The sequence below is a fragment of the Mustela erminea genome, chromosome 9, assembly GCF_009829155.1.
Source record: "Mustela erminea isolate mMusErm1 chromosome 9, mMusErm1.Pri, whole genome shotgun sequence".
Taxonomy (NCBI): Eukaryota; Metazoa; Chordata; class Mammalia; order Carnivora; family Mustelidae; genus Mustela; species Mustela erminea.
The window spans coordinates 55,670,447-55,696,801 of record NC_045622.1 but is presented as its reverse complement, the minus strand read 5'-3'; the positions used below and the strand labels follow the sequence as shown (position 1 = coordinate 55,696,801).

The 26,355-nt window shown below is 47.7% G+C and overlaps 1 protein-coding gene and 1 long non-coding RNA gene across 13 annotated transcripts in view; one reads left to right on the top strand and one right to left on the bottom strand.

Moving 5' to 3' along the window:
- Positions 1–47: 47 nt before the first annotated feature.
- LOC116599202 lies at positions 48–18,960 on the top strand. Of its 4 annotated transcripts, XR_004289278.1 has the most exons (7): positions 48–2,340; positions 4,941–5,098; positions 5,962–7,953; positions 12,030–12,155; positions 16,410–16,519; positions 18,164–18,258; positions 18,403–18,960. It is a non-coding gene; the product is annotated as an uncharacterized LOC116599202 (long non-coding RNA). The 4 variants fall into 4 exon arrangements; XR_004289276.1 differs by lacking the exon at positions 18,403–18,960 and having other exon boundaries at positions 18,164–18,396; XR_004289277.1 differs by lacking the exons at positions 48–2,340; positions 4,941–5,098; positions 5,962–7,953; positions 18,403–18,960 and adding exons at positions 9,181–10,077; positions 10,487–10,629 and having other exon boundaries at positions 18,164–18,396.
- C2CD3 (C2 domain containing 3 centriole elongation regulator) overlaps positions 6,788–26,355 on the bottom strand; it is a 146,818-nt gene continuing 127,250 nt past the window's right edge. For 3 of the 9 annotated variants that reach the window (XM_032358931.1, XM_032358932.1, XM_032358933.1), the window contains exons 32-34: positions 24,507–24,618; positions 12,165–12,281; positions 6,788–7,602 (exon numbers count right to left, since the gene is read on the bottom strand). In XM_032358931.1, coding sequence (XP_032214822.1) covers positions 7,462–7,602; positions 12,165–12,281; positions 24,507–24,618 — 370 coding nt within the window. In that variant the 3' untranslated portion in view covers positions 6,788–7,461. The remainder of the gene's footprint in view (positions 7,603–12,164; positions 12,282–24,506; positions 24,619–26,355) is intronic. The other 6 variants (XM_032358936.1, XM_032358941.1, XM_032358935.1 and 3 more) reach the window with 5 other exon arrangements.

The following is a 26,355-nucleotide window of genomic DNA, read 5'->3' as shown; positions in this document are numbered from 1 at the left end:
GGAGAGAGGTCCAAGGAGAGAGGCCGCTTTGCAATCCTGAGGTTTAGTGCAGGGAGGAGGCTGTCAGAGGCAGGCCAGAGGAGGCAGATGGAACTTGGGCCATCCAGACCTGTCCCCACCTGTCCCCTGTGTGCAGAGTTTTTATTGCCAGAAGGAAATCCCTATCCCCAGAAGGAAAGGGACAAACACTGTGCCCGCCTCACAACTCTGGCACTGGCCCTGACTCTAAGGGGTGAGGACACTGAAGAATCCAGGATCCCAGCATACTAGGGGTATGTGTGAAATGGGTACCAGGGGGTGTGACCTGCTAAGAAATGGCATCAGCACCAAAAACCAGATGCCCAGAAGAACAGGTGATAAGAATGCAGGGCTGCCTGTGACAGGCGTGCCAGCTCCCCAAGGTAACCACAGCTAAGCCAGGACCTTCGGATACACTCATGCCCCTGCTCAGCCAGGAATAGGACAGATGCAGGCCCAAGTGCACACAGGGAGAGGAGACACATTCTCTTGACCCAAGATGGATCCTCCTCTGTCTGAGAAGCCCGTTCTCTTCAGCTGAGAAGGGATGTCCTCAAAGGTGTGAGGGGAAGGGGCCTGTCCTGAGCCAGGCAGAGCAGCTGCCACTATCCGCAACATCAGCAGCAGGACGCTTTGCAGCCCCATCTCCCTGGGAGCCGTGGGAGGCAGAGCAGCAGAGGAGCCCAGGACCAGGCTCCCTCCCTCCTCCAAAGCAGAACATCAGCCCCAGGAATCCCACTTCATGGGTTTTGTCTCATGGGCCGGATCTCCTGGGTGAAGCCTGTTTTCCCCTGGCCTGGGGGTTGGGTGGGAGGATTGGGGGAGCCTGAACTCTCAAACTCCTTTGCCCTGGCCTCTGGTCCCACAGCTTTTTGTTGATTAGCTCAGTAGCTGTAGTTGTTTCCTCGCTAGATAGGGAGCCCTAAAGGCTGGGATAGGGTCTACTTATCCTGCTTCTCTGTGTAGCCTGGTACCAGGATGGCCCAGGGCTAGAGGGGCCCAGGGAGGACCAGTTGACCAAGGAACCCCACTTGCTGAAGTGGAGAAATGGGAAATCAGAGAAGCCCACAGTGATCTTTCATGGAGGGATCTGGAATGCCAGGGCTGTACTGAATCAGAGAATGGGGAGTGGTTGGTGGTTCTCAAGTAGAGGAATGACATCGTCAGGCCAGTGTTCAGAGTATGCAGGTGCAAATGTCAAGGCTGGATTGGAAGGGGAGAGACCAGTGAGGAAATTGTTGGAATGGTGTAGCCAGAGCTGTTGGAGCCACACAGCGGCCATGCATGAAGACGCAGCCTATTCTGGACGCAGCCTTGAGCCATGGGAGGCAGAATGGATTGGCAGGGACTCAAGTTAAAAGCCCTACCTCTTTGGGGGGTGGGTGCGCTAGAACTTTCATTAGTCAAGTTGTGGTGGAGAGGGAGGCCACAATGGTAGACTCAGGAGCTGCCCTGAGCCCACCGTTTCCCACTTCCCTTCTCCCTTGACTCCAGCATCCTGAATTGATACTTGAGGAAATCTAGCAGCCAGCGGATTTTTGTCAGTGGCAAAGGGGAAGTTAGGAGCAGCACTCTTCTCTCCATAGCTCTGCTGGGGCACTTGAGGCACAGGATGTTCCAGTAACCCTAACCCTAATGTCTGCCCAGTGCTCCTTGCATGAGGCATGGTGCCAAGGACTATATAGGTATTGACTAATTCAGTCCCTTTATAAGGCTATACGGTAGTTGTCACAAAGATTCCCACTCATAAACTAGGGACCTCAGGCTGTGAGGGCTTCAGCTAGTCATAAGACAGACAGAAGGGATGGGGCTGGGACTGGAGCCCAGGTCAGTGTGACACTGCGGCCGTGCCATTGGCCGGAGCCTCACTCTTCAGGGAGAGCTCAGGATCCCTGGAACTGCTTGTTTACGGAGTGGATTCTCAGAAGCCCTCAGCGCCCGAGATCCTGATTCACGTCTGGGCTGGGACTGGGGAATCTGTTCTCCATGGCAGCTCAGAAGCAGGGATCAGACAACCCCATTCTGAGATGCCCCGCCTGATCTCACCCTCCTGGCAAAGCCTGCACAGCATATCCCTGCTGAGGACGCCGCTTGAGTAGAGTTGTGTGGGCTCGTAAACCTCCCTCCCTGTGAGGCCAGAGGTGCATGCACCATCTCTACTCAGGAAAGGAGTCTCCAGAACCCTTATGGGGAAAGGGCTTAATGCTCTAGAGGAATTCTGGAGATTCTGTGCTAGACTAAGGAGAAAGCCACTCTTGTCTACGGAGATTTGCAAAATCAGAGCAGAGGCGGCCAGCAGCAAAAGGGGACAGTGAGTTGTGGGTGAGTGACGCAGACGTTGGGGTCGAGCCTCTGCCCAACCATGGTGCCCCTGCATTAGGGTTGTCGTTACCCCCTCTTAACTTGGTGGGGGAGGAATGAAATCTACCAGCTCTGTAGTGATCCCAGGCTAGTGATCTCCGTTCACTCCGGGCTGCTCTCTGTAAGCTGCCGTGAAGGGCAGAGCATGGAGGAGGAAGGGGGTGGTGGAGAATGGGGTCTTACCTGTGGGTCCAGCCAGGGCAGGGGAAGCACAGGGCCTCCTTAAGGCTCCTTAGGGCTCCATCCCAGGGTGGGGCAGCAGGGATCTAGTTGCCCCCTTACCATTAACTGTTGTCTCTCTGCCTCGGGCTTGGCACCTATCTTTATATGCTCCAGCTGGCTTGAAACCTTACTCTACAGAAGCTTAGTTGACAGCCTGATCACTTGACAAGAGGCGGCTGGCTGGTGAGTGGCAGGGAGGTGAGGGGAAAGGTCAGAGTTCCAGATCTGGTTTAGTTCCTCTGACTTAGGGTTCTTTAAAATAGCTCCTTCCAGCTGCTAAAAGAGCTACCTCAGGTAATGAGGCCACATATGGGGACAGGGGTTGGACCTGTCACCTTTGAGAATTCAAAGGTCAATGCCACACACAGGATAGGCTGGGCAGGGCTGTCCTAACATTAACAATGATAGTAACGGTCATTTCTTGGTGCCTACTGTGTGCCAGATACCTTAGAGACATTATTTCTATTTTTCACAACCCTATGAGGTGAGTACTATTAGGATTCTGTTTGTTTGTTTGTTTTTAAATATTTGAGAGAAAGAAAGAAAGCGAGCGTGAGGAGTGGGGAGGGGCAGATGGAAAGGGAGAAGCAGACTCCCCCTGAGCAGGGAGCTGCCTATGGGGCTCCATCCTGGAAACCTGAGATCATGACATGAGCTGAGGGCAAGCACTTAACTGACTGAGCCACGCAGGTGCCCAGGATTCTGTTTTTTTAAATAAAAGCTTTACTGAGATATAATTCACATACCATACAGTCCACTTATTTAATGGATATAATTCATTGGTTTTAACTGTTCAGTTATCCAACCATCATCACAATTTTTTTTAATTAATGTTTTTTTAAAGATTTTATTTATTTATTTATTTGTCAGAGAGAGAGACAGAGCACACAAGCAGGCAGAGTGGCAGGCAGAGGCAGAGAGAGAAGCAGGCTCCCCGTTGAGCAGGGAGCCCAATGTGGGACTCGATCCCACGATCCTGAGATCATGACCCGAGCCGAAGGCAGCAGCTTAACCAACTGAGCCACCCAGGCATCCCATCATCACAATTTTAAAATATTTTCACCACTCCCAACAGGCCCCCCCACCCAAATCCCTGTGTACATCAATAATCACTTTCCTTTTTCCCTTACACTCAGCCCCAAGCAATCACTAATCTACTTTCTGTCTCTATAGATTTCATTTTTTTAAAAGATCTTATTTATTTGAGAGAGTGAGAATGAGAGAGAGCAAGAGCCGGCTGAGAGGCAGAGGGAGAAGCATGACTCCGGAATTATGACCTGAGTCAAAGGCAGATGCTTAACTGATGAGCCACCCAGGTGCCCCTATCTCTATGGATTTCTGAACCTTTCATATAAATAAAATCCTATTGTATATGACTGGCTTTTCTCAGTTAGCATAGTACATTCAAGATGTGTCTGTGCTATAGCATGTATCAGTACCTCATTCCTTTTCTCGCTGAGCATCTAACATTTGTAATGCTTCCTTTACAGAGGAGAAAACGGTGTCAGGGAGGGACAAGGACTAACCCCACTCACATTGCTAGTATATGGTGTTGCCCAACCCCCAGTCCTTTAATTATAATATTTATAATTATAAATTAGTAATTAAAATTCTGGGTCTCTCTCACACATGACACTGAAGGGAGCCAAAGGGAGTGGGCAGAGGTGTGTGGAGCACGGCAGGGAGGGCTCCTATGAGCTGCTACTCCTGTAGGCTCCATCAGTAGGCACTGAGGGGCAGGGTGGGGCACATCTGAACCTGGGATGCAGGTGACACAGGAAAGGGGATGGGGACAGAAGAGAGGGGAATTCCGGGGTGAGAAGGGAGTTAACTGGGTAGGGCAGAGGAGTAGGCAGAACCCATTTCTGGACTTGGGCACAGAGCCATGGCCACAGAGCAAGTGGTCACAAGTCTAGACATTCAAGTGCAAAGCCAGGGCTGTGTCTGTCCTCTCCCTTGGAGCAGTCCCTGCCCTAACATCAGTAGCACAGGCAGTTCCCTTCATAAGGGAAGGAGCTGCTAGGACCGCTGAGGCTGGGCTCAGGAAGTAGGTTCCGGCTCCAGCTGATTTGAAATGCTGGCCTGAAGGTGGTGGGTAGATTGCAGTGGGTACATGGGAAGGGATAAACAGCAGGTGCTCAAACAAGGAGGCCGTGGGCCCTGGAGTCCCCAGAGGGAGGACTCAGCTTATATTGGCCTGGGAGGCTTCTTGAGGGCAGGGCCAGGTGTGTCTGCTGTGGCTCCCTGTCCCCAGAATCCAATAGACACTGGAAATTCAAAGGTTGGTGGCAAGGGCTGGGAGTAGCCAGCATCTGGTGAGCAGAAACATCCATTTTCAGGTCTCTGCAGAGGCAGTGCCTGAAAGGAAGCGAGGGAGATGATGGCTCGTTGTCAAGTACGTACCTCATGCCCTTAAGCCAGGCTGCATGGCTCACAAGGCGTTTCACCTCTGAGCTGTCACCGGGAAACAGATCCAACTTTCAAGGAGAGGATACTGGTAAATAACACACTCTTTTAAAGATTTTATTTATTTATTTGACAGACAGAGATCACAAGTAGGCAGAGAGGCAGGCAGAGAGAGAGGAGGAAGCAGACTCCCTGCTGAACAGAGAGCCCAATGCGGGGCTCGATCCCAGGACCCTGGGATCATGACCTGAGCCGAAGGCAGCGGCTTTAACCCACTGAGCCACCCAGGCGCCCCGAGCACACTCTTTTTAAGTGGAGGTGATGGTTTACAGACCCTTAGGGTGCCCTTTTATTTTGGGGGGTTGCTCTGAGCCTGGGTAGGAAAAACCGCCTGGGTAGCCGCAGCCTGTGTCCTGCTGTGGCCTTATCCCAACTTGACCCAATCAGGTTATTTACAGAAGCTGGAGCAGGATTTGGAAGGAATATTCTTCCCCTGAGGCTTAAACCCTCAGGCCTGGGCCCCTGACTGCCCCTCTATAGGTTCTATGTGGCCTTAAGGCAGGTGGAGCCCTTGCCTTGAAAGCTCCTACTGTCTACCTGAGATGGGGGGGAGGGGTGAGCAGGCAGGCTGAAGGCTGAAGACTGGGGGGCCAAGATGAACAAAAAGGGAACAGCCTGGTGGGAGGGCACTTCACTGATGGGGGGGCACCCTGTTCCTCCTCGGGGTTTGTGCATCACCCCTACACCCTCAGGCGCGTCCTGCCTGTCTCAGAGCTGTTGGGGTGCTTGCCTGTCTGCCCCTTAGCTCGGGAGCTCCGGGGGTGGGGTGGTGGGAGGAGCTGACATTTCCTCAGCTTCCACCAAGTGCCAAGTGCAGGCGAAGCACTTTCACAAATGTCATCTCGTTTAGTCTTTACAACAACCCCCTGAAGCGTTATTATCTCTGCTTTGCAGACAAGGCAACAGCGGCTCAGATGGAAGAACAGTCAAGCTGGAGGGGACCTATGAGGGAAGTGGCAGTGTCAAGACATGTCTCTTCCCTGTCCCTAGCAGCATGTGGCTCTGAGTGCTCTCCTGGTTTTTATTCTGGGCTCATCCTCTGACTTTTCTGGGAAGCACCCCCTGGTTGCTCCAGCCCACATGGTTTTTCTCTATCAATTTCCCCAATTCAGACAACTCACTGCTACTCCCTGTGTGCAGAAGCCTTGTGACACCTCTGGAAATGTTGTATGTGGTGATTCCTTTCCTAGCTACATAAACAGAGGCAAAGAACTTGACTTTGGTGAGTTTCAGTAACTATAAAATGGGTATCATGACGTGTAGGTTATAGAGTTGTTATGAAGACTAAGCAAAATGGCCTGTGCTTGGGGAGGAAAGTGGGACCCTCCATGTTAGTTCTCCTCCAACCTTCTCTCCCAGCCATTCTGCACATCTTTGTGCTTTTCTGATCTTCCCCACAAGCCCTGTCTATAGCAGCTGCTCAAATGTTTGGAGTCTGACAGTCTTAACCCAGAGCAATTCACTCTAGTGAGATCAGGGATTCTGAGCAGACCTGTTCCAGGAGACTCCTCCACTTTGTTGCTGGATTGGAGGCACAAGCAAAGGAATAATGGAGTGTCTGCCCAATCTGATCTCTCACCGTGAAGTCTTGTGGTGACCGTGGCCCCTGGTTCAAGGTGAGCTTAAGGGAATGTATAGTTTTCAAGCTTTCCTTTGGCTGTTAGAGCACAAATGGATTCCTAACACCCCAGTCCAGTAGCCAACCCAGGAAACACCTGTGTACAGAATACAAATACCAATATGATTTTATTCAAACACAGGCAGGAACAAGGACCTTCAGAGCTGGGTAAAAACAATAAGTTAAAAGCATGGTTAGAATTTCAGATAATCAAAAAAAGTCCAAAGGAGGTGATTTCCCCCCCCTCCTTTTCTATTGATTAATTCAACACAGCATAAAAATAATTTATATCTATAAAATACCCTTATTTCTAAGCAAATCAGCGGAGGTGGCCCAAGGATTTCCTCAGCTATGCACAACACAATCTCCACCCCCACCTCTACCCCACCCAAACTTTAAGTCAAAAATGGCCCATGATATTCAGGCAGAAGGTGGGCTCATGTCAGCAGTAGGCTATCAAGGACATTGGAAGGAGTTTCTCAGCCGAGAGATGCCTGCTTGGGTCCCTTGGTCAAAAGATGGGTGGTTCCACTTGGGTACTGGAGTCCATTTTGTTTAGAAGGAAGAAGCTGAAATCCTAGCAGGTGTACTTTGGACTGGTTTGGGACATTCCTCCAGGCTGCACTGGATGGGGTCCCAAGGCACCCATGGACTAGGCTGGTGGTAGTTTCAGGGCTCTCATGGCCTTGAAGGAAGCAGACCTTGTGTCTCATGTGAGCCGGACAAGGCCAAAGAAAGGTGGGAGGAGGATCCTTCCCTTTGTCTTTCAGTCTGTATTAGTCTTTCTGGGAGTACTGGGAAGAAAATATCCGTGCGATCCTGCGAGTTTCCTCCTCAGGCAAGTTGGGAGGCAGCGAGTTGGGTCTGGGACGACAAGGCCTTCTGGACAAGACTCTGCTGGAGGCCTCACTCCTGTCCTGAAAGAAGAAGTCAGCTAGGTGAGGATATGGCACCTCCAAGAAATGACTTTGGTTCCTCTCATATATTGGTTCTCTGGCTAATATTGATATAGAGCTGACTGGTTTACAAAGCACTTTATGGACCTGACCTTGTTTAACCCTCATCTCAACCTCACGGGTGGGCACGTTGTTCCTACGTCATGGACAGGAAACTAGAGTTCAGGTTTAAATAAACTCAAGGTCCCACAGCATGGCATGGCAGAGCCGGGATGTGAACCCTAGCTGAGACTCTGTGTGCCTGTGGAGGAGGAGCAGTCCCCTCTGGGACAGGACTAAAGCCTCATCCCTTCTCTTGCTGCATGAATATGGGTAAGTTATTCGTCTTCTGAGTTGTAACTGTTCTACATGTCACCATGGGAATATATCCAATTGCCAGGGAGATGTTGGTGAATACTACACTCTCAGTATGGCCCCTGGGAGTTCTGACAGCCGGCAGGTGACATGAACCACATCCCAACACTGCCCTCCTACCAAAACTTTCCCTGCCTCAGGCTGACAGGGTATCACCAGTTCCCCTTTAAGGTCCTAGTGTACATTTGGGTTATGTGATGGTGGTCTTCTGGACTCCTATATGACTCACTCTTTTGCTCATTCAACTGCTCCCCACTCCACTTTATTTTCTGTACCAGGTTCCTGCCCTGAAGGAGCTCAAAGCTATACAAAAAAGCCAATACAGGCAGCCAGTTGACAGGAAGAGGCAGTGCTAAAAGGAGATGGGGGTCACCACCACAGGTCAACCTGGCTGACCTCAACAGCATGCAGCCTGCCCTATGGAAGGGTAGCTCTTCTCTGTCTCCAAATCCATGTGCTGAGGTCTTCACAAGTTGATGGAGGCATAGGCAGCTCACTGCACCACTCCCCAGGTACCAAGAATCAGTTTGGTGGAGACCCCAGAGATCTGAAACTACGTCCATGCCACTTGTGATTCTGCAAATGGGAAACTGAGGCCCAGCGAGAGTTGCTTTTGGGATCAGTAACATTTAGTAATTCCCTTCCTTCACTTAACCTTTTTAATGCCTACTGTGAGGAGACAGAAATGAACAGAACCCAGTTTTCTTTTTTATTTTAAATATTGTATTTATTTATTTGAGAGAGAGCATGAGTTGGGGGGTGAGAAGAGGAGAGGGAGAAGCAGACTCCCTGCTGAGAAGGGAGCCCAATGTGTGGGCTCGATCCCAGGACCCTGAGATCATGACCTGAGTCAAAGACAGATACTTAACTGAGCCACCCAGGTGCCCTAAGAACCCTGTTCTTGACTTCCATGGCACCGAGAGGACAGAGTGATCTACTAAAAAAATTAGAATAGCAGTCAGAATGTGATAAGGGGAGTGGAAAGCCAGGCAGCCTTGAGGACTACCTGCCAATCTGGAATTCTTTTTTAAATTTTATTTATTTATATTTTTAATAGTTTTTTTTTTTAAAGATTTTATTTATTTATTTGACAGAGAGAGATCACAAGCAGGCAGAGAGGCAGGCAGAGACAGAGAGGAGGAAGCAGGCTCCCCGCTGAGCAGAAAGCCCGATGTGGGACTCGATCCTAGGACCCTGAGATCATGACCTGAGCCGAAGGCAGCGGCTTAACCCACTGAGCCACCGAGGCGCCCCCAATCTGGAATTCTAAATGCTGAAGGAGTCCACAGAACCTGAGCAAACTCTCAGCACTGAAAGCCCACAGTTAGGGTTGCCTGAGAACCAACCCACAGCTCTATGTCTTCTAGGGAGGCCTAGGCTAAAAGGAAAAAAGGAAAACTACTCTTTGCTCATGACTGGAGTTCTTCCTTCCAAAATATGAGAGGTGCTATTTAATGCCTCAGGCCAGGGTAGACCAGTTGCCCAGTCCCTGGCTGTTGCCCTCCTCCTCTGCACTGGATGGGTGCTTCTGCAAGACATGGACTGAGTCTGATGCTTATGACTCCAACTGTGCCAGGTCCAAGACAGGAGGTTGTTAGCTGCTAGACCAGTAATGGGTGGGACCAAGCCCTGGTGGCCAGAGGCTGAAATTGGGTTGGGAGGAGGCTGCCTCTTAAAAAAACATCTTATTCATTCATTCTAGAACCAGTGGTTGTTGGTCTACCATATGCCAGGCCTTTGGTTAGGTCAAATCCTCTCAGGCGCTTGGAAGCACATTAAGTCCTCATATACCCCTCTGTACTCCCAAGATCTAAGAATGTTGTCTTGTGAGCTATTTAGGATTTAGAGGTAATGATGAATCCCCTTCTAGTGCCCTGGCTCCACTGCAGACAGATCTTCTGGGTCACCAGCTGTACCTTAACTTTCCATTTCTTTCTCTGCGACAGTGAAAGGGGACAGAGATGTTTGTTTTTAAAAGCTAAATGGGAAAACAGGCCTAAGAGCATAGTCCCCTATTTCAAATCCTAAACCAAGCTTCTGTGTCATCTGCCAGACGAGAAGCACTGTTTTCAAGAAGTTCTGGTAGGTCTTATTTTCCATCCTTGGAAGGGTCAGTTGGGTACTTCAGTTTATGAAATGACCATTAAAGAGCTTTGTTAGTGACTCATCAAGCCTTTTAGGAGCCTAAGATCAATCCAACCCGATCAATTTTTAAAAAATAAATTTATTAAGTTTTTTTTTTTTCTTTTTTTGAGAGAGCGAGCATGCCTATGCATGCTCATATGCATGATTTGGGGTGGGGGGAGGGCAGTGGGAGAGGGAGAAGCAGGGTCCCCTGCTGAGCGGGGAGCCCAAAGTAGGGCTCCATTCTAGGACCCTGGGATTATGACCTGAGCTGAAAGCAGATGCTTAACCGACTGAGTTATTCAAGCGTCCCTCAACCTGATCAATTTCTAAGGACAATAAGTAGCCATGGTTTCTGTCCTCAGAGGGCCAGAGGCTAGCTCAGGCTAGAGGGGAGAAGACAGATGCCAACCCACCCAACAATCACAGAGATGAAGCTTAGAACTCGGAAGCATGGAGAAGGGAGCAATTCATGACAGCCAGGATGGCCAGGGGAGGCTTCACACAGAGGTGAGATCCTAGCTGGGCAGAGTGGCAGCCGAACTGGAGGTGGAATGAGGTCATTTCACTGGGGGGAATGGCATGAGCACAGGCCCACACCTGACTGGCTGGGCCAACATCTGCCCTGGAGCTGAATCAAGTGTGGCTGGTTCAACCGACTTCCCAGCATTCACATCCCCACTGGCAACCCAGGGACTTTATCTGTATGGCCCAGGCCCAGGGACAGGGCTTGGCTCTGTCTACTAGGCAGGGCAGGGGTGTGGAAGGACAGAGAACACACACTCAGCAGCGTCTGGCTTTTGTTGACCTCAGTAGGGTCTAAAAAACATCTTGACTGGGAGTAAAGGTTCTTCCTTCATTAGTTATTACTCCAAAACACACAACTAAGGAGGGGCTGGGCAGAGGTGAAATTGCTCAGAACAAGGACACCCCTCCATGTTCTGACTGCTCCTCCGAAATCCTCACATGCTCCTGCTGGAGCCCTGGGGGCCCAAGCCCTGAGCAGGTCCCCTTGCTCAGTAGATACCTGCCTTGCTCGACTTCCACCCACTTCGCTGGCTGCCTTCCCCTAGGCTGGGACTAGGACTTGTTGGGGCTAGAGAGTAGCAGATTCAGTAGCCACAGCTAGGAGGAGGGCAGAAATGGGGACAAGATACACAGACCAGGGTCCCAGCCCTGAGAGACAAATCCTAAATTTGAGCCCCCAGCCCAGCTGCAGCATGGCTGGGCTTCATGAGCAGATGATGGGAGAGGAGGTGCTCTGTCACTCAGGAATGGCTTCCAGCTGGTAGATCCTTCTTTGGCCAGGTCCCTGTGACATAGTATCTTCTCCAAAACCTCCCTCAGGAAGGCCCAGCCCTCTTCTTTTTTTCTTTTCCTTTTTTTTTTTTTTTTTTTAAGATTTTATTTATTTATTTGACAGACAGAGATAACAAGTAGGCAGAGAGGCAGGCAGAGAGAGAGGAGGAAGCAGGCTCCCTGCTGAGCACAGAGCCCAATGCGGGGCTCGATTTCAGGACCCTGGGATCATGACCTGAGCCTTCGGCAGAGGCTTTAACCAACTGAGCCACCCAGGCGCCCTGAGGCCCAGCCCTCTTCTTCGGGTTGAAATGTGGTCTGGTCCAAGCCACTATATTCTGGGTTCTCTTCACTCTAGTCCCCCAGTGGATCCTCTTGAACAGATCACCTGCTGCCAGGAAGGTGGTGGGTGCAGGTCTCCCCACTTACCCCTGCTTCAGGGTGTCCCTGAGACTCTCAGAAGGGAGGCAGTGGGGTAGAGTGGAAGGAAAATGGTCTGTGGCCAAACTCAACTATCCACTTGCTTGATGCCAAGACAAACTCTTTCTCTGGGTCTCGGTATCTTTGTTACCAAAGGGAACTAAGAACTTCTGTTTGGCCTTCTAATCCAGGTCTACTATGAAGGTGAAATGAAATTCATATGTGACCAAGGGTCTGGTCAGCTACATCTTGTGAAACACCTGCTACAGAGAGGACTTGCTGTTCTCAGACCTCACGCCAGGCAGAGCAGAAGTAAGGTACTGTACCTCCCCAAGGCATGCCCCCAGGTCTGGCCAAGCTCTCCCCGCTCCACTGCCCTCTGCCCAGTGAACCTCTGGACCTGGCATCAGGACTGAAGTTTTGTTCTTTTCCAGAGCGATCTCCTTAGGTAACATAAACACAGACTTAGTTGCTGGAAACAAAACTTTTGCAAGAGCTAAAAACTGAAAGTAAACAGCTCCCTGATTCTGGCTGGCTAGGAAGGCTTGCCAACGGGATTGCTGCCCCAGAGACAGCTCAGTACAGCTGTCTGTCTTCCTCAACTTTCACCCCCTTGGCTAGCTACCTTCACCTGGCACCGGTGGCTCCCAGAGTCCTCTCTCCCATGGCTGGAATTAGGACTTCCTTGGGCTAAAGAGAGTTTGCAGATTCAGCAGCTACAGCTAAGAGCAGGGGGAATGTGGGGACAAAACACAGACCAAGGGCCTAGCCCTGAGAGGCCAATCCTAAACCTGATCACTCAGCTCAAGTGCAGTGTGGCTGGGCTCCCTACTCTGAGCTCACCCTCTGCTTCTGCAGTAGAGCCCTGGTCACGTGGTTCTTACCACCTACTGCTCCCTCCATTCCTCACCACACCCACTTCCTTCCCTATCCTTCCTCTGAGGAGCCTTCCCGGACAAGAGGCCCTTCTATAGGGAATAGAGCCACTTCCTCACCCTGGGCCTCAGTCTCCCCATCTACAGAATGAAGAGGCCTGACTAAATCAAGACCCTTTGACCCTCTGAACTCACACCCTGCTAGGGAGAGGGGTTGAAAGTCCCGACTCCTGAGAGGGAAAGGTTAAAGTGTCACTCCTGGAAGAGGTCCTTGCTCCTCCCAGACTCTGGCTTCAGAGTAGCTCAGGCAACTTGAGCCCTGTGTCTGCCTAAAGGTCCTGTGGGCCCTTTCCCTTGAGGTGCCTGCCAAGTTGCATTCTGGGTCAGGGTGGGCACCAGCCAATTCTGGCTATTACCCCTGACTTCTGTACACCCTTGGCAAGGGAGCTCATCTCCTAAAAGCTCTGTATGGACTTTTATCAAAAACCCTTTGACCTTTAGGATTCTTCTTGGCACTCTGCAGAGAGCTGGGGACTTGGTGGCTCAAAGAAGTGAGGCAGTACATTAAGAGGGACATCTCAGCCATCAGGCTTAGACCACAGGCTGAAGAGAGAGGATACTGGGCTCAGGAAGTTCCCTTCGGCGCCAGCTGACCTGATCTGACAGTTTTATGGAAGTTGGGTTTCTCTACCAGGACTGTGCATCTCTTAGATGCCTCTAGGCCTGAGGAAGGGAAACCAAGAGACAGAAAAATTCTTTGAACTCCTGTAAGAAGAGAGGCAAATTTAAAGCCTTAAGACTCATATACAGGCAGACCAGAGACTTCTGAGGCTAGGGATCTGTAACCCTCAGATAGGGGTGGTGTATCACCCTGGGCCTCTAACTCAGGATCTGAATGGAGCAAAGAGTCTACCGCTATAGCTTGAAAACTGCTTCCATACTTCAGGGCTGCTCTGTGGGGCTTAACTTTCCAGCTTCCAGTTCCTGGTGCTAAGCTTTTGATCACGCCCCTATCCCTTAGCGTTTCATTGTACCAGTTCCCCCCAAAATCGAACAATAAATAAGAGGGGAGACATCTCAATAGTAATGATGATAAAAATAATAATAGCTAACACTCATACAGTTCTCTCTCTCTCTCAAAAAGATTTATTTACTGCTTGGGAACAACAGCACCTGGCCCCATGCCTGTGGTTCGTCAGGGAACTTGTTCCTGCTGTGTGGAGAGCCTGGCCTTGGCAGGAGGGCACAGAATAAGACAAGGCCCATCTCACAGTAAAGAAGTGCCGTGCAGGCAGGCAGGGAGGCCAAAACTCAGATGACAGGTTACTTTTGCTCTTTGCTTCTGATTTCTATTCCAACCTAACTGTTCTGGTTAAGTTCAAATCCTCCCTAACTTTGACCTCCTTTCTAGCGTACACTGTTTGGACCTCTGAGTTGCCAAATTCTGCTGATTCCCTGAGAGGTATCTTTTCTCCAGAATCACAGCTTATAAAGCCTTTCCTTCATCTCTGAATTCTACTCAAGCCACTGTTGTGGCTCTGTCTTCTTTTCCCTAAATTCATTCTTTTTTTGTCTTGTTTTCCGTAAGTGTTATTGTAGGCTAATATCACTTGGGAAAGCTAGTGAGTGGTTTGGAGGCCAGTACCCCTATGAACCGAGCTCCCTGCAGACACAGTCTAAAGTACCAGGTCCAGCCCTTTAAGCATGACAGGTACTTGATAGGAGCTGGATATAAAATATAAAGCTGGCTACCCTGGGGAACTGTGAGCTCCTGAGGGAAGGGGCCTTCTATCCTCTCTGAACCTAGCTCAGGACTATGACTTTAATTTGTCAGAAGATGTATGTGTCAAGTTTGAGGTCGAAATTACCTTCCTATGCTCTGGCCTATGTGTCCTCAGGCCCAGTTCTGGCTCTCCTAGTCATTAATGAGAAGTTACTGGAGGGTTCCAAGTAGAGAAGTCACAGGATTTACTCAACATCTCAAAAGGTTAAAGGAATGGGTTGTATGCGGAATGGGTTGCCAGGGGCAAGGGCAAAAGCAGAATGGCAAGAGAGATTTCTGCAATAATCTAGGCAAGAGGTGATGGTGGTTTAGACTGTGGTGGTAATGGCTGGTGTGGTGATAAATTAGATCTGGATGTATTTTAAAGACAGAGCTGCCAGAATTTCTTGGTTGATTGGAAATAGAGGTGTCAGGGGGGATTCTAAGGGTTTTGGTCTAAACCACAGAACTAGAAGGATAGGGTGTCTGTTAACAGATGGGGAAGACTGAGGAAGAGCTTTACGGAATAAAATCTGGAGTGAGTGTTAAATACCTAAGTGGGGGGACGCCTGGGTGGCTCAGTTGGTTGAGCAGCTGCCTTCGGCTCAGGTCATGATCCCAGCGTCCTGGGATCGAGTCCCACATTGGGCTCCTCGCTCAGCGGGGAGTCTGCTTCTCCCTCTGCCTCTGCCTGCCATTCTGTCTGCCTGTGCTCGCTCTCTCCCCTCCTCTCTCTCTGATAAATAAATAAAATTAAAAAAAAAAAAAAAACCTAAGTGGGGCTGTTGGGTAGGCAGGGGGGCCACATGAACCTAGAGTTGACAAAAGTCTGAGTGAAGATAACAGTTAGCAGTGGTCAGCACGTAGAAAGGATTTTAAAGCTCTGAGATCAGATGGGATCATCTGGAAAACAAATGTAAATGGAGCAGTCTAGACTCTGCCCAGGGTTACTCCTTTGTTAACAAGTAGGGGAAATAAGGAGGAACCAGCAAAGGCGGCTGAGCGGGAACCGCCATGAGGGAGGTGGAGAATTTACTTGAACTGATGCCTTAGAAACAAGTGAAGAAAGTATTTAAAGGAGAGAGAGAGAGAGATCGACTATGTCACACACTGCTGAGAGGGCAAATAAATGGGGCACTCAGATTTGATAGGTGGCTTAGGAATATGGGTTTTTATTTTTTAAGATTTATTTATTTGACAGAGATGACAAGTAGGCAGAAAGGCCTACTTGTCAGTAAGGGCAGGTGGGTGAGGAAGCAGGCTCACCTCTGAGCAGAGAGTCAGACATGGGGCTGGATCCCAGGACCCTGAGATCATGACCTGAGCTGAAGGCAGGGGCTCAACCCACTGAGCCACTCAGGCGCCCCAGGAATATGGGTTTTTAAATTATAAAAAGGTTTTTTGCTTTTTGACAACCCTGAAGAGTCCGCCTCCCTTCCAGCTGTGGGAAAGCATGGACATGAGTGAGACTGGTTAGAAGTCATGAGGGAGATGATGAAGACAGATAACAGGATGGTGGGAAGTGAGTACACGTAGAAGGTATTTAGTGGGCTGAATTAACAGACCCTGCTAACAGAAGAGCTCTGGGGTGTGGGGGGTAAAGGAGCAAGATGGGGGAAAGAGCTTCTGGCAGAAGGGCAAAGGGAGGTGCCAAGCTCAAGTTTTGGACATAGTGCACTGTTTGTGACACATCAGGGAAAAGATGGCTAGGATGCGGCTGGATGCAAGTGTGTCTGCAGCATGGGAGAGAAGTCTAGACGAAGATAAGGACTTGACGGGTCGTCAGAATGTAAATAACTTAAATACTTGAAGTGGCTGAGATTGAAGTGGTTGAGATTTCCCCAAAGAAACAGCTGCAAGAGCAGAGGACAGAAACCTGGGGGAAAACAACATGTGAGATGCTGCTGTCTCATCTTCTCTTTCCTCCCCTTTAGGGAAGTTGATAAAACTAATTTACCCACAAGCAGCAAAGCAAACAGAATCAGACGTAACTTTCAATAAAACCAGGAAGCTGTCCCAGCGAAGAGGTCCTTGATCATGGGAGGTAAGAGAAAGCAGAGGCAGCAGAACTTGACTGATGCACAAGTACTACAACACTGCCGCTGGCTGGCATGCAGCAGATCTGCTCAACGGCCACCCACCTCCTCCTCTCCTTCTGAAAGCGGCGACAGCCGGAAAGGAGGCAATCATGAGCAGCAGAGCTAAGGGTCGGCCTCTGTTCCCTATCTCTGTGGCACTTGGTATTCTACAACCTCCCTGTGAGGCGCGATAACCCCATCTGACAAGTGAGGAACAGACTCAGCAAGATCAGACTTGACTAATGTCACACAGAGACCTGTATCCACTACACCATTGGGGAAGGGGTGGAAAAAACCCTGTTTCACAAAAGCTGGACGTGTTTCTGAGCCAGAAACCTAGAGCCAGGTTTCTGGGCTCTAGGGCGTCATTTCAACATGAAGTGAAGGATCAGGCCTTCCCTTAGAGCTGGTGAGGCCAGAACAGTTGAACCAGTGCTTGCAGAGTCTCTCCTCCTGCAGGGACGGGTTGCTTGCCTGGCCCTGAAGCAGGTTAGCTACAGCGCAGCAGTCCTAGGACACTGGTTGAGAAGAGCCCAGCAGCCTCTCAAAATGCTCCCCCCTTCAACCTTCAGGGCCAAGGCTAGCCTTAGGAGGAGGCAGAACAGATGACATTCTCAAACGAGGGTATAAGACAGGGTTGCTGCCCTTCTGTCCCTAACTCTCACTTTTACTGTTGACAAGGCCCGAGACATTACAAAAAATAGAAGACAAGAAGAGACAAGAAGAGAAAATAGATGGGCACTTGGGTGGCTCAGTTGGTTAAGCATCTGCCTTTGGCTGGGATTATGATCCCAGTGTCCTGGGATTGAGCCCCATGTTGGGCTCCTTGCTAGGCAGGGAGCCTGCTTCTCCTTCTGCTTCTGCCTGCTGCTCCCCCTGCTTGTGCTCTCTCTCTCTCAGTCAAATAAATAAAATCTTAAAAAAAAAAAAAAAAAAAAGTAAAGAAAATAGAAGCTTCCATCAAATGGGAAACACTACCACCAAATTTCTAATCCTACTTGCTTTAGCACCCATATTCTTGATCTTCTCCATCTTCCTTCATGCTTCAAGGTGTTTTCTTTTTCCTCTCAAAAGGCTACCTCCACTTGTGCTCTGCATCCCATGCCCTCTCTGACTCAAGGACCATCCGTTCTCTTCTTCTCCTGCATCTTCCCATTCTTTTATGGGACCATTGCATTCACATAAAGAAAGCTGTAGCCATTCCCATATTAAATAAAACCAAACCCCAAAACCTTCCCTTTACCTCACATGCTACTCTAGCCACTACCCTATTTCGCTGCTTCACAGTCACAGCCAGATTTATGGAAGGAGTTGGTATCTCCATTTTGGCACCATTCAATCACTCTTCAAATGTTAATTACATACAGTTTTGTGATTTCATTGTGTTAAACACCAAAGAAACTATGTGACATATGTAAATTATAAAGCATTATAAAAATGAACATCTGTGAATCCACAACCCAGTCTGACTGTGAAAATAAAGGAAACCTCATTTAAAATGGAGTCAGGAAGCCCTGAAGGGAGAGCTCTCACACACTAGCTCTGATGGTAAGAAGCAGACCTAGCATTCGTCAACAGAAAGAAGCTTACTTATTTCCATACCCCAACAGGAAAAAGGAAGAATTCCTCCTTGCCCAGCAACAACGTAGCCAAGGTGAACTCAGCAGAAAAGTCCCTCCCAGGTTCCTCCCTTCACCCTGTAAAAGTAAGCCCCTCTCCTCTGTTCTGCAGACTTGCCTGTTTTGATATAGTTTGCTGGTCCCAAAACTGCAATTCCTCTGCTATTCCAGAATAAACTCAGTTAGCTGGTAAAATAACCCGTTTTGTTTTGTTTTGTTTTTTTCCCCAGGTTAGCAGAATCAACCTAAGAACTAAAACACTGCTAATATTGTTGTATAGACCTGTGTTCTTCCTCCCCTATCCTACCCCTGCCTCCACAATCATGAACATTGTGGTCAAATGTTAAAAAGGTCACATTACCATTCTGGGCAACAGTAAGAATGACGCCTGCTTCTCATCAGAAACAATGTAAGTCAGAGTGCGGAATGATTGCTCTAAAATGCTAAAACAAAATTCAAGTTGGAATTCTATAGCCAGTGGGAAAGAATATTCTTGAAAAATGAAGGCAAAATAAAGATATTTTCAGACAACTGAAGCTGTTGCCAGTAGGTCTGCAGTACATGAAATTCTAAAGGAAGTTCTTTGTGCTAAAAGGAAATGATCCTGGCCAGAAATCAGGATGTGAAGAAGGAATGGAGAACACCAGCAAGTATGTTGGCAAATATGAACGTCTGGTTTTTGTCTTAAATTCTTCAAAGAGGTTACTCTGAAGACCTTCCGACACCATAAGCTGAGATTATGGGGCTCCTGCCCAAGTATAATTCATAATTAGATCTAAAATAAACCATAAGTGCTCGCTTCGGCAGCACATATACTAAAATAAACCATAAGTATAGTGAAGTTGAAGTTCTGACTTATCCCATGGTAACTATGTCAAATGCTTTAAAAAATAAATGTAATTCTTAATATTTTTTTCCCTTAACTTTTGGTGCCTCCACTTGCTACAGTCTAAAACACAAACTTGATTTGAGTCTTAGGTTATCCAGCACTGGGCAGCAGCCAGCCAGAGCACAAGACTCGGAAAATATGCATCCAGTAGTGACAGGGTCATTGCTAGTGAGAACAATCAGCCTCCTGAGGTGTCCTGGGACTTTTAGTGCTGAAATGGCCAGTTTTGAGTGTGATGATTAGTTACCCTAAGCAAGATCCAGGATGAGGTCCTGAGGAGAGAAGAGCACTGAGAACAGCAGATAAACAATGGAGTTTTGCTGTGACTAAGAAAGAGAAACTGAAAAGTATTTAAGACTTACATTCTCAAAACTAGACTTGCCCTTTAATTGAAGTGAAAATTCTTATTTCTCCCTCTCCCACACTTGTGTCTTATGTTTAACAGATCAAAGACCGATAATTCCCTTGGGAGCTGGTATATCATGAAGGCAGAAACAGAAAAGCAAGAACAGCATTTCTGCGTGGTAGGAGACACAACAGCTCAGAGTGGCTCATAGACTCGCTTCCTATGGGTGTGACTCATTTGACATTTCACCCACTTTGCTGGGATGGGAAGAGAGAAAAGGAACTAACAGTGTCTACTTTTTTCCTCTAGAAAATTCTTGCCATCATTCTATTAGGTAAGAATTATTTTAGCATGATGGTACATAAAAGTAAACAGAAACTCAGAAAGGTCTTGTTCAAGATCCCTTAATTACTTAGTAGCAGCTTCAGTGTTTGACCTCATGGGTGTCTCCCTCAAAAGCTTGTGCCTGGTACCTGGACAGAGGCTGGTGACTCAAGCATAAATGCTGGTAAGTATGTATGGGACATGCAAGAGGAAGGAGATGAGCTGGAGAGTACAAACCAGAGCAGAAATAAAGCCTACAAAATGCAGAGCTCCTGAGTAGGGGCAGGCATCTTTCCTTCTCCAGGAAAGGATTTACAAATTTGATGAAAACTGAGATGTGTGAGAACTTAGACTGATCTGTCTACTAAAAAAAATCAGATGTCCTGAAAATGGTGCTAGGGAAGTTGAGGGAGAGAGGAGGAGGGAAAACTAGTAAAAGGATCAGATATCTGATGGCTTCTCTTTAGAATATACCCTAGGGTCTCAAGATGCTTCTGGATGGACTCCATTGGTCATCAAAGTAGGTCCTGGAAAAGCATTAAAAATATTTAAGTGAAGGGGTGCCTTCGTGGCTCAGTGGGTTAAAGCCTCTGCCTTTGGCTCAGGTCATGATCCCAGAGCCCTGGGATCAAGCCCCACATTGGGCTCTCTGCTCTTCGGGGAGCCTGCTTCTTCCTCTCTCTCTCTCTGCCTGCCCTTCTGCCTACTTGTGATCTCTGTCAAATAAACAAATAAAACAAAACAAAACAAAACAAAATAAAATAAAATAAAATAAAATATATTTAAGAGGGAAGGAGGAGTAAGATGGCAGAGTAGGAGACCTAAATTTCGTTGGGTCCCAGGAATTCAGCTAGATAATTATCAAACCATTCTGAACACCTATGAACTCAAAAAGATATTGAAGAAAAGAATAGCAGCAATTCTAGGAATAGAAAAGTGACCACTTTCTGGAAGGTAGGATGTTCAGAGAAGTGAATCTGAGGCGATATACGGGAAGACAGATTGTGGCGGGGAGGGGCCAGCTCCCAGCAAGCGATAGAAGAGAGGAGCACAGAGTCGCAACTTTTACAGGTCTACTCCAATGAGGGATGCTGCTCCAGAGGCTAAGTGGGGAATGGAGCCCTTGCTGAGACAGTGTGGTCTCAGGTCCCTTGGGGCCACAGAAAGACCAGGGGTGCATGAGTGCGGCAGAGCTCCCAGGTGTTGGAGCGGGTAAGCTGGCTGCAAAGATGGAGCTGAGGAGTGGGCTCTCAGCTCAGGTTGCCATAAACCATGATTCCCAGCATAGTCAAGTCACTGCCACCCCCTTCCTCCCTAGAAGGAGGGATGCGGGAGCGTGCTGCCGGAATTGGCTGGGTTTGGAGACTCCAAATAGGGCTGTGTGCCAGAGATAGACAATCTGGAAGAAATGGATGCATTCCTAGAGACATATAAACTGCCAAAACTGAACCAGGATGCAATAGAAAACCTGAACAGACCCATAACCAGCAAGGAAATTGAAGTCATCAAAAATCTCCTAATAAACAAGCCCGGGGCCAGGTGGGTTCCCAGGGGAATTCTACCAAACATTTAAAGAAGAATTAATACCTTTTCTCCCGAAACTGTTCCAAAAAATAGAAATGGAAGGAAAACTTCCAAACTCATTTTATGAGGTCAGCATTACCTTGGATCCCCAAACCAGAGAAAGAGCCTATTAAAAAGGAAAATTACAGGGGCGCCTGGGTGGCTCAGTGGGTTGAAGCCTCTGCCTTCGGCTCGGGTCGTGATCCCAGGGTTCTGGGATCGAGCCCTGCATTGGGCTCTCTGCTCAGCAGGGAGCCTGCTTCCCCCCTCTCTCTTTCTGCCTGCCTTTCTGCCTACTTGTGATCTCTGTCAAATAAATAAATAAAATCTTTAAAAAAAAAAAAAAGGAAAATTACAGACCAATATCCCTGATGAACATGGATGCAAAAGTTCTCAACAAAATACTAGCCAATAGGATCCAATAGTACATTAAAAGGATTATTCACCATGACCAAGTGGGATTTATTCCTGGCTGCATGGTTGGTTCAACATCATGCAAATCAATCAATGTGATATAATACATTAATCAAAGAAAGAACAAGAACCATATGATACTCTCAATAGATGTTAAAAAAGCATTTGACAAAGTACAGCATCCATTCTTGATCAAAGCTCTTCACAGTGTAGGGATAGAGGATACATACCTCAATATCATAAAAGCCATCTATGAAAAACCCACAGCGAATATCATTCCCAATGGGGAAAAACTAAGAGCTTTTCCCCGAAGGTCAGGAACATGGCAGGGCTGTCCACGTCACTACTGCTATTCAACATAGTACTAGAAGTCCTAGCCTCAGCAATCAGACAACAAAAAGAAATAAAAGGCATCCAATTTGGCAAAGAAGTCAAACTCCCACTCTTTGCAGATGACATGATACTTCATGTGGAAAACCCAAAAGACTCCACTCCAAAACTGTAAGAACTCATACAGGAATTCAGCAAAGTGTCATGATATAAAATCAATGCACAGAAATCAGTTGCATTTCTATACACCAACAGCAAGACAGAAGAAAGAGAAATTAAGGAGTCGATCCCATTTACAATTGCACCCCAAACTATAAGATACCTAGGAATAAACCTAAACAAAGAGGCAAACAATCCATACTCAGAAATCTATAGAGTACTCGTGAAAGAAATCGAGGAAAACACAGAGAAATTGAAAAACATTCCATGCTCATGGTTTGGAAGAATAAATATTGTGAAATATATATAGTGTATATGCTACCTAAAGCAATTACACATTTAACACAATCCCTATCAAAATACCATCAATGTTTTCCAAAGAAATGGAACAAATAATCCTGAAATTTATAGGGAACCAGAAAAGACCCCAAATAGCCAGAGGAATGTTGAAAAAGAAAACCAAAGTTGGCGGCATCACAATTCCAGACTTTAAGCTCTGTTACAAAGCTGTAATCATCAAGACAGTATGGCACTTTCACAAAAACAGACACAGATCAGTGGAAGAGAACAGAGAGCCTGAATTCTGTGGTCAACTAATCTTTGAAAAAGCAGGAAAGAATGTCCAATGGAAAAAAACAGCCTCTTCAACAAATGGTGTTGGGAAAATTGGACAGCTGCATGCAGAAGAATGAAACTGGACCATTTCCTTACACCACACATAAAAATAGACCCAAAACGGATTAAAGACATCAATGTGAGATAGGAATCCATCAAAATCCTTGAGGAAAACACAGGCAGCAATGTCTTCGGCCTCAGCTGCAGCAACTTCTTCCTAGAAACATCACCAAAGACAAGGGAAGCAAGGGCAAAAATGAACTACTGGGCCTTAAGATCAAAAGCTTTTTTTGCACAGCAAAGGAAACAGTCAACAACCCAAAAGACAACCAACAGAATGGGAGAAGATATTTGCAAATGATGTAGCAGATAAAGGGCTAGTATCCAAAATCTATAAAAAATTTATCAAACTCAACACCCAAAGAATAAATAAATAAGCAGAGGGGGGCGCCTGGGTGGCTCAGTGGGTTAGGCCTCTGCCTTCAGCTCGGGTCATGATCTCAGGGTCCTGGGATCGAGCGCCGCATCAGGCTCTCTGTTCAGCGGGGAGCCTGTTTCCCCCTCTCTCTCTGCCTCCCTCTCTGCCTACTTGTCATCTCTGTCAAATAAATAAATAAAATCTTAAAAAAAAAATAAGCAGAGGAAGTGAAGAGATATTTTGCCACAGAAGACATCCAAATGGCCAACAAACACATGAAAAAGTGCTCAACATCACTCGGCATTAGAGAAATATAAATCAAAACCACAGTGAGATACCACCTCACACCAGTCAGAATGGCTAACATTGACAAGTCAGGAAACGACAGGTGTTGGCCTGGATGCAGAGAAATGGGAACCCTCCTACACTGGATAAAACATGTACCTCATCAGGTTGCTGAATAGCACCTCAATACAAGGTGCTTTGAACAGTGCCCAGCAAGCACCACCATGACCGCCATCTTTCAGCTTAAACACTGCCTCCTCAGAGAGACCTTGTTCTTTTCAGAACACCAATACTCATCACAATCTGTAAATATTTTGTTTATTCTTTGTGCTCCATGAAGACAGGGAATTTGTCTTGTTTACTATTGTATGCTCAGAACCTAGCACAGTGCCTGACGCACGGTAGGTACTCTAGAAATATATGCTGAATGATTACGGAAGTAGTTATTACTATTACTATACTGGTGTGGTGCCAAGGCAGAAAAGAGGAGAGCTGGCATCTGTAACCATCTAGCTCAGCTAAAGGATGAACAGTTACAAGATGTTCTGTAAACAACAAATGGGTACAGCCCTGATACTATTCTCTTCTTCTAGACCTTACACATCTCTCACCGGGTGCTGAGGTTGGATCTCCTGTTTGAAGTTTCCTCTGCTCATGCCCACCGTGACTTAGTGGCGCTCCCAGAGCACTCACTATATTCATTTCTTGGCTGAGTCCTGTTTTTAACATTTCTGTACTATTTCTTCCACATAACTTAGCTGATAATGCCCTGCTCTTTACATATTTACTCTTCTTCATTTTGTGCCTAGTTCACCCCAGATGAGTTCCTTGTGTACCCCTGGGCCTTCAGAATATGCTCAGCACAAGCCTGGAGACTGACAATTGCTGCTGCCTTTTCAGAAAGCTGGCCCAGGGCAGCTCTGCATTCTGCACATGCTTTCATGGAAGAGATGAGGATTCTAGGAGAGGGAAGTCAGCTGGCTGTTCTTACCTGATCTGTTGCGGCTGGTGGTGGCATAGCTGCAGAGAGTGAGAGCATCCGCATGGAGGCCTCCAACTGCTGGGGAGGCAAAAAGAAGTTGGGTACCACAATGGGCTCTGGCCTAGACGGTAGTTAAGGGACACAATTACCTAGAAATCTCCCCCCTTGCCAGACTAGCATCTCCCTTGGGCTTGGTCACCCCCACTCAGTTCCTCCAACTTATTCTTGTCCATGAAACCTCTGCTCCAGTGGTGCCTTCTGCCTGGAAGACCCTGCCCACCCCTAACAAATCAGTCTATACTTTCTGCAAGTGTTAGTTAAAATAATTCCTCCTCTTGGAAGCCTCTCCTAAAGTCAGCCCATTGTGATTCCTGCAGTCTGCAACACAAGATACTGCTTGTTTTTACTCTGCTAGGAGTCTTGATTTGTTTCAGTATTCCTTCCAGAAACTTCTCAAAGGCAAGGGCAGTTTCCATCAGTTACCTCACTACTTCCCTAGAGCCCTGATAGGGTTGAGGCTGATAGGCAGCAACATTTCAATTTGTTTTTTCATTTTCATTCAACTTGCTGAGGACCTGCTGACCCAAAACTGACCTGAGAGTCCGACAGGGTCAGGGTGGAAAGGCGGCTTCAAGGGCAGTGTCCTGCCAGTTACAACACCCAGGAATGAGGACTCTATAGAAGGGGCTCTCTGTACGGCTTGTCTACCCGGTCTGCATCTGAGCCCTAGAAGCAAGTACCACATCTTGTACTTCTCCATATCCTCTGACTTAATCCAGTACTGTGCAAGAACACCTGTGTTCCAATAACATCTGTTCACTCAAAGCAATGATTCCATTTGGGAGGGGGCTATTCTGGTGTTCTAATTTTTTTGTTTCTGTCCAATAAGCCAAATATGGTTCTGGTTCGAATTGGTTTATCATGGTTCTTCCAGGCTAGACTTTGAACTCCCAGAGGGTAGAGGAAATTGATCTCTTTTTCACAGTCATATTCCTGTCACCTAGCATAGTACCTGGGATATAGTAAGTGCTCAGTAAGTGTCTACTGAATGAATGAAATGCATCCTTTCCTGCTTTGGCTCAAATCCCTGATTTTTCTATAAAGAGGTGGAGACCCTGAAGGAGAGGAGCCTTTTTACCCAAGCCTTTTTTAGAGGCCCAAGTGAAGCAGGATCTGGCTGCTCTGACTACTGGGGACTCTTCCAGTTAGTTGATGCTGTGGGGAAGGAAAAGCTTTGTTATGAGGGGTCACAGATGTGTCTGAAGCTCCAAAGCTCCCCATCGCAGCCACTTTTTAGACAGTGACTTCGGGAAAATTCATTTTTTGCACCTATTTTTTCACCTGGTTATAGCAATGGTATCTTTTGAGGATTACATGACTTTATAGATGCAAGTGTTCACTAAACATCAGCTATTCTTATTTTCCTGGTTCATGGGAAAAAGGTTCCTATTCTCACTGTCTTTACCCCTCAGGTTCCCTGCCATTGAAGTTTGCCTTCTGTTCCCACCTCTGCACCATCCTCCTCAACGCTAATGCCACCATCAGTCCACATTCTATAGGACCTGTCTGAAGTGTCAGAGCACTGACCACTACTTCTCCCTGAAACTCTGCTCCCGCACGGCCTCTGTCCTGCTTTTCCATCTCCAACCAGCTCTTCTCCACCTCCTCTGTGTTGTGTCTTATTCAGCGCTTACAGCTGGCGACTCCTCAGGGCCCCATCTTGTGTGTGTACTTCTCCATTTCCACGCTCTCCATGCTGCCCTCATCTGTTTTCAGAGGCACCTACCTTTATACCTGGTGTCCTCCAGGATGTCTTACAGGCACACAGGTCCGAAGTGGAAACGTGCCCCTCCCCCAC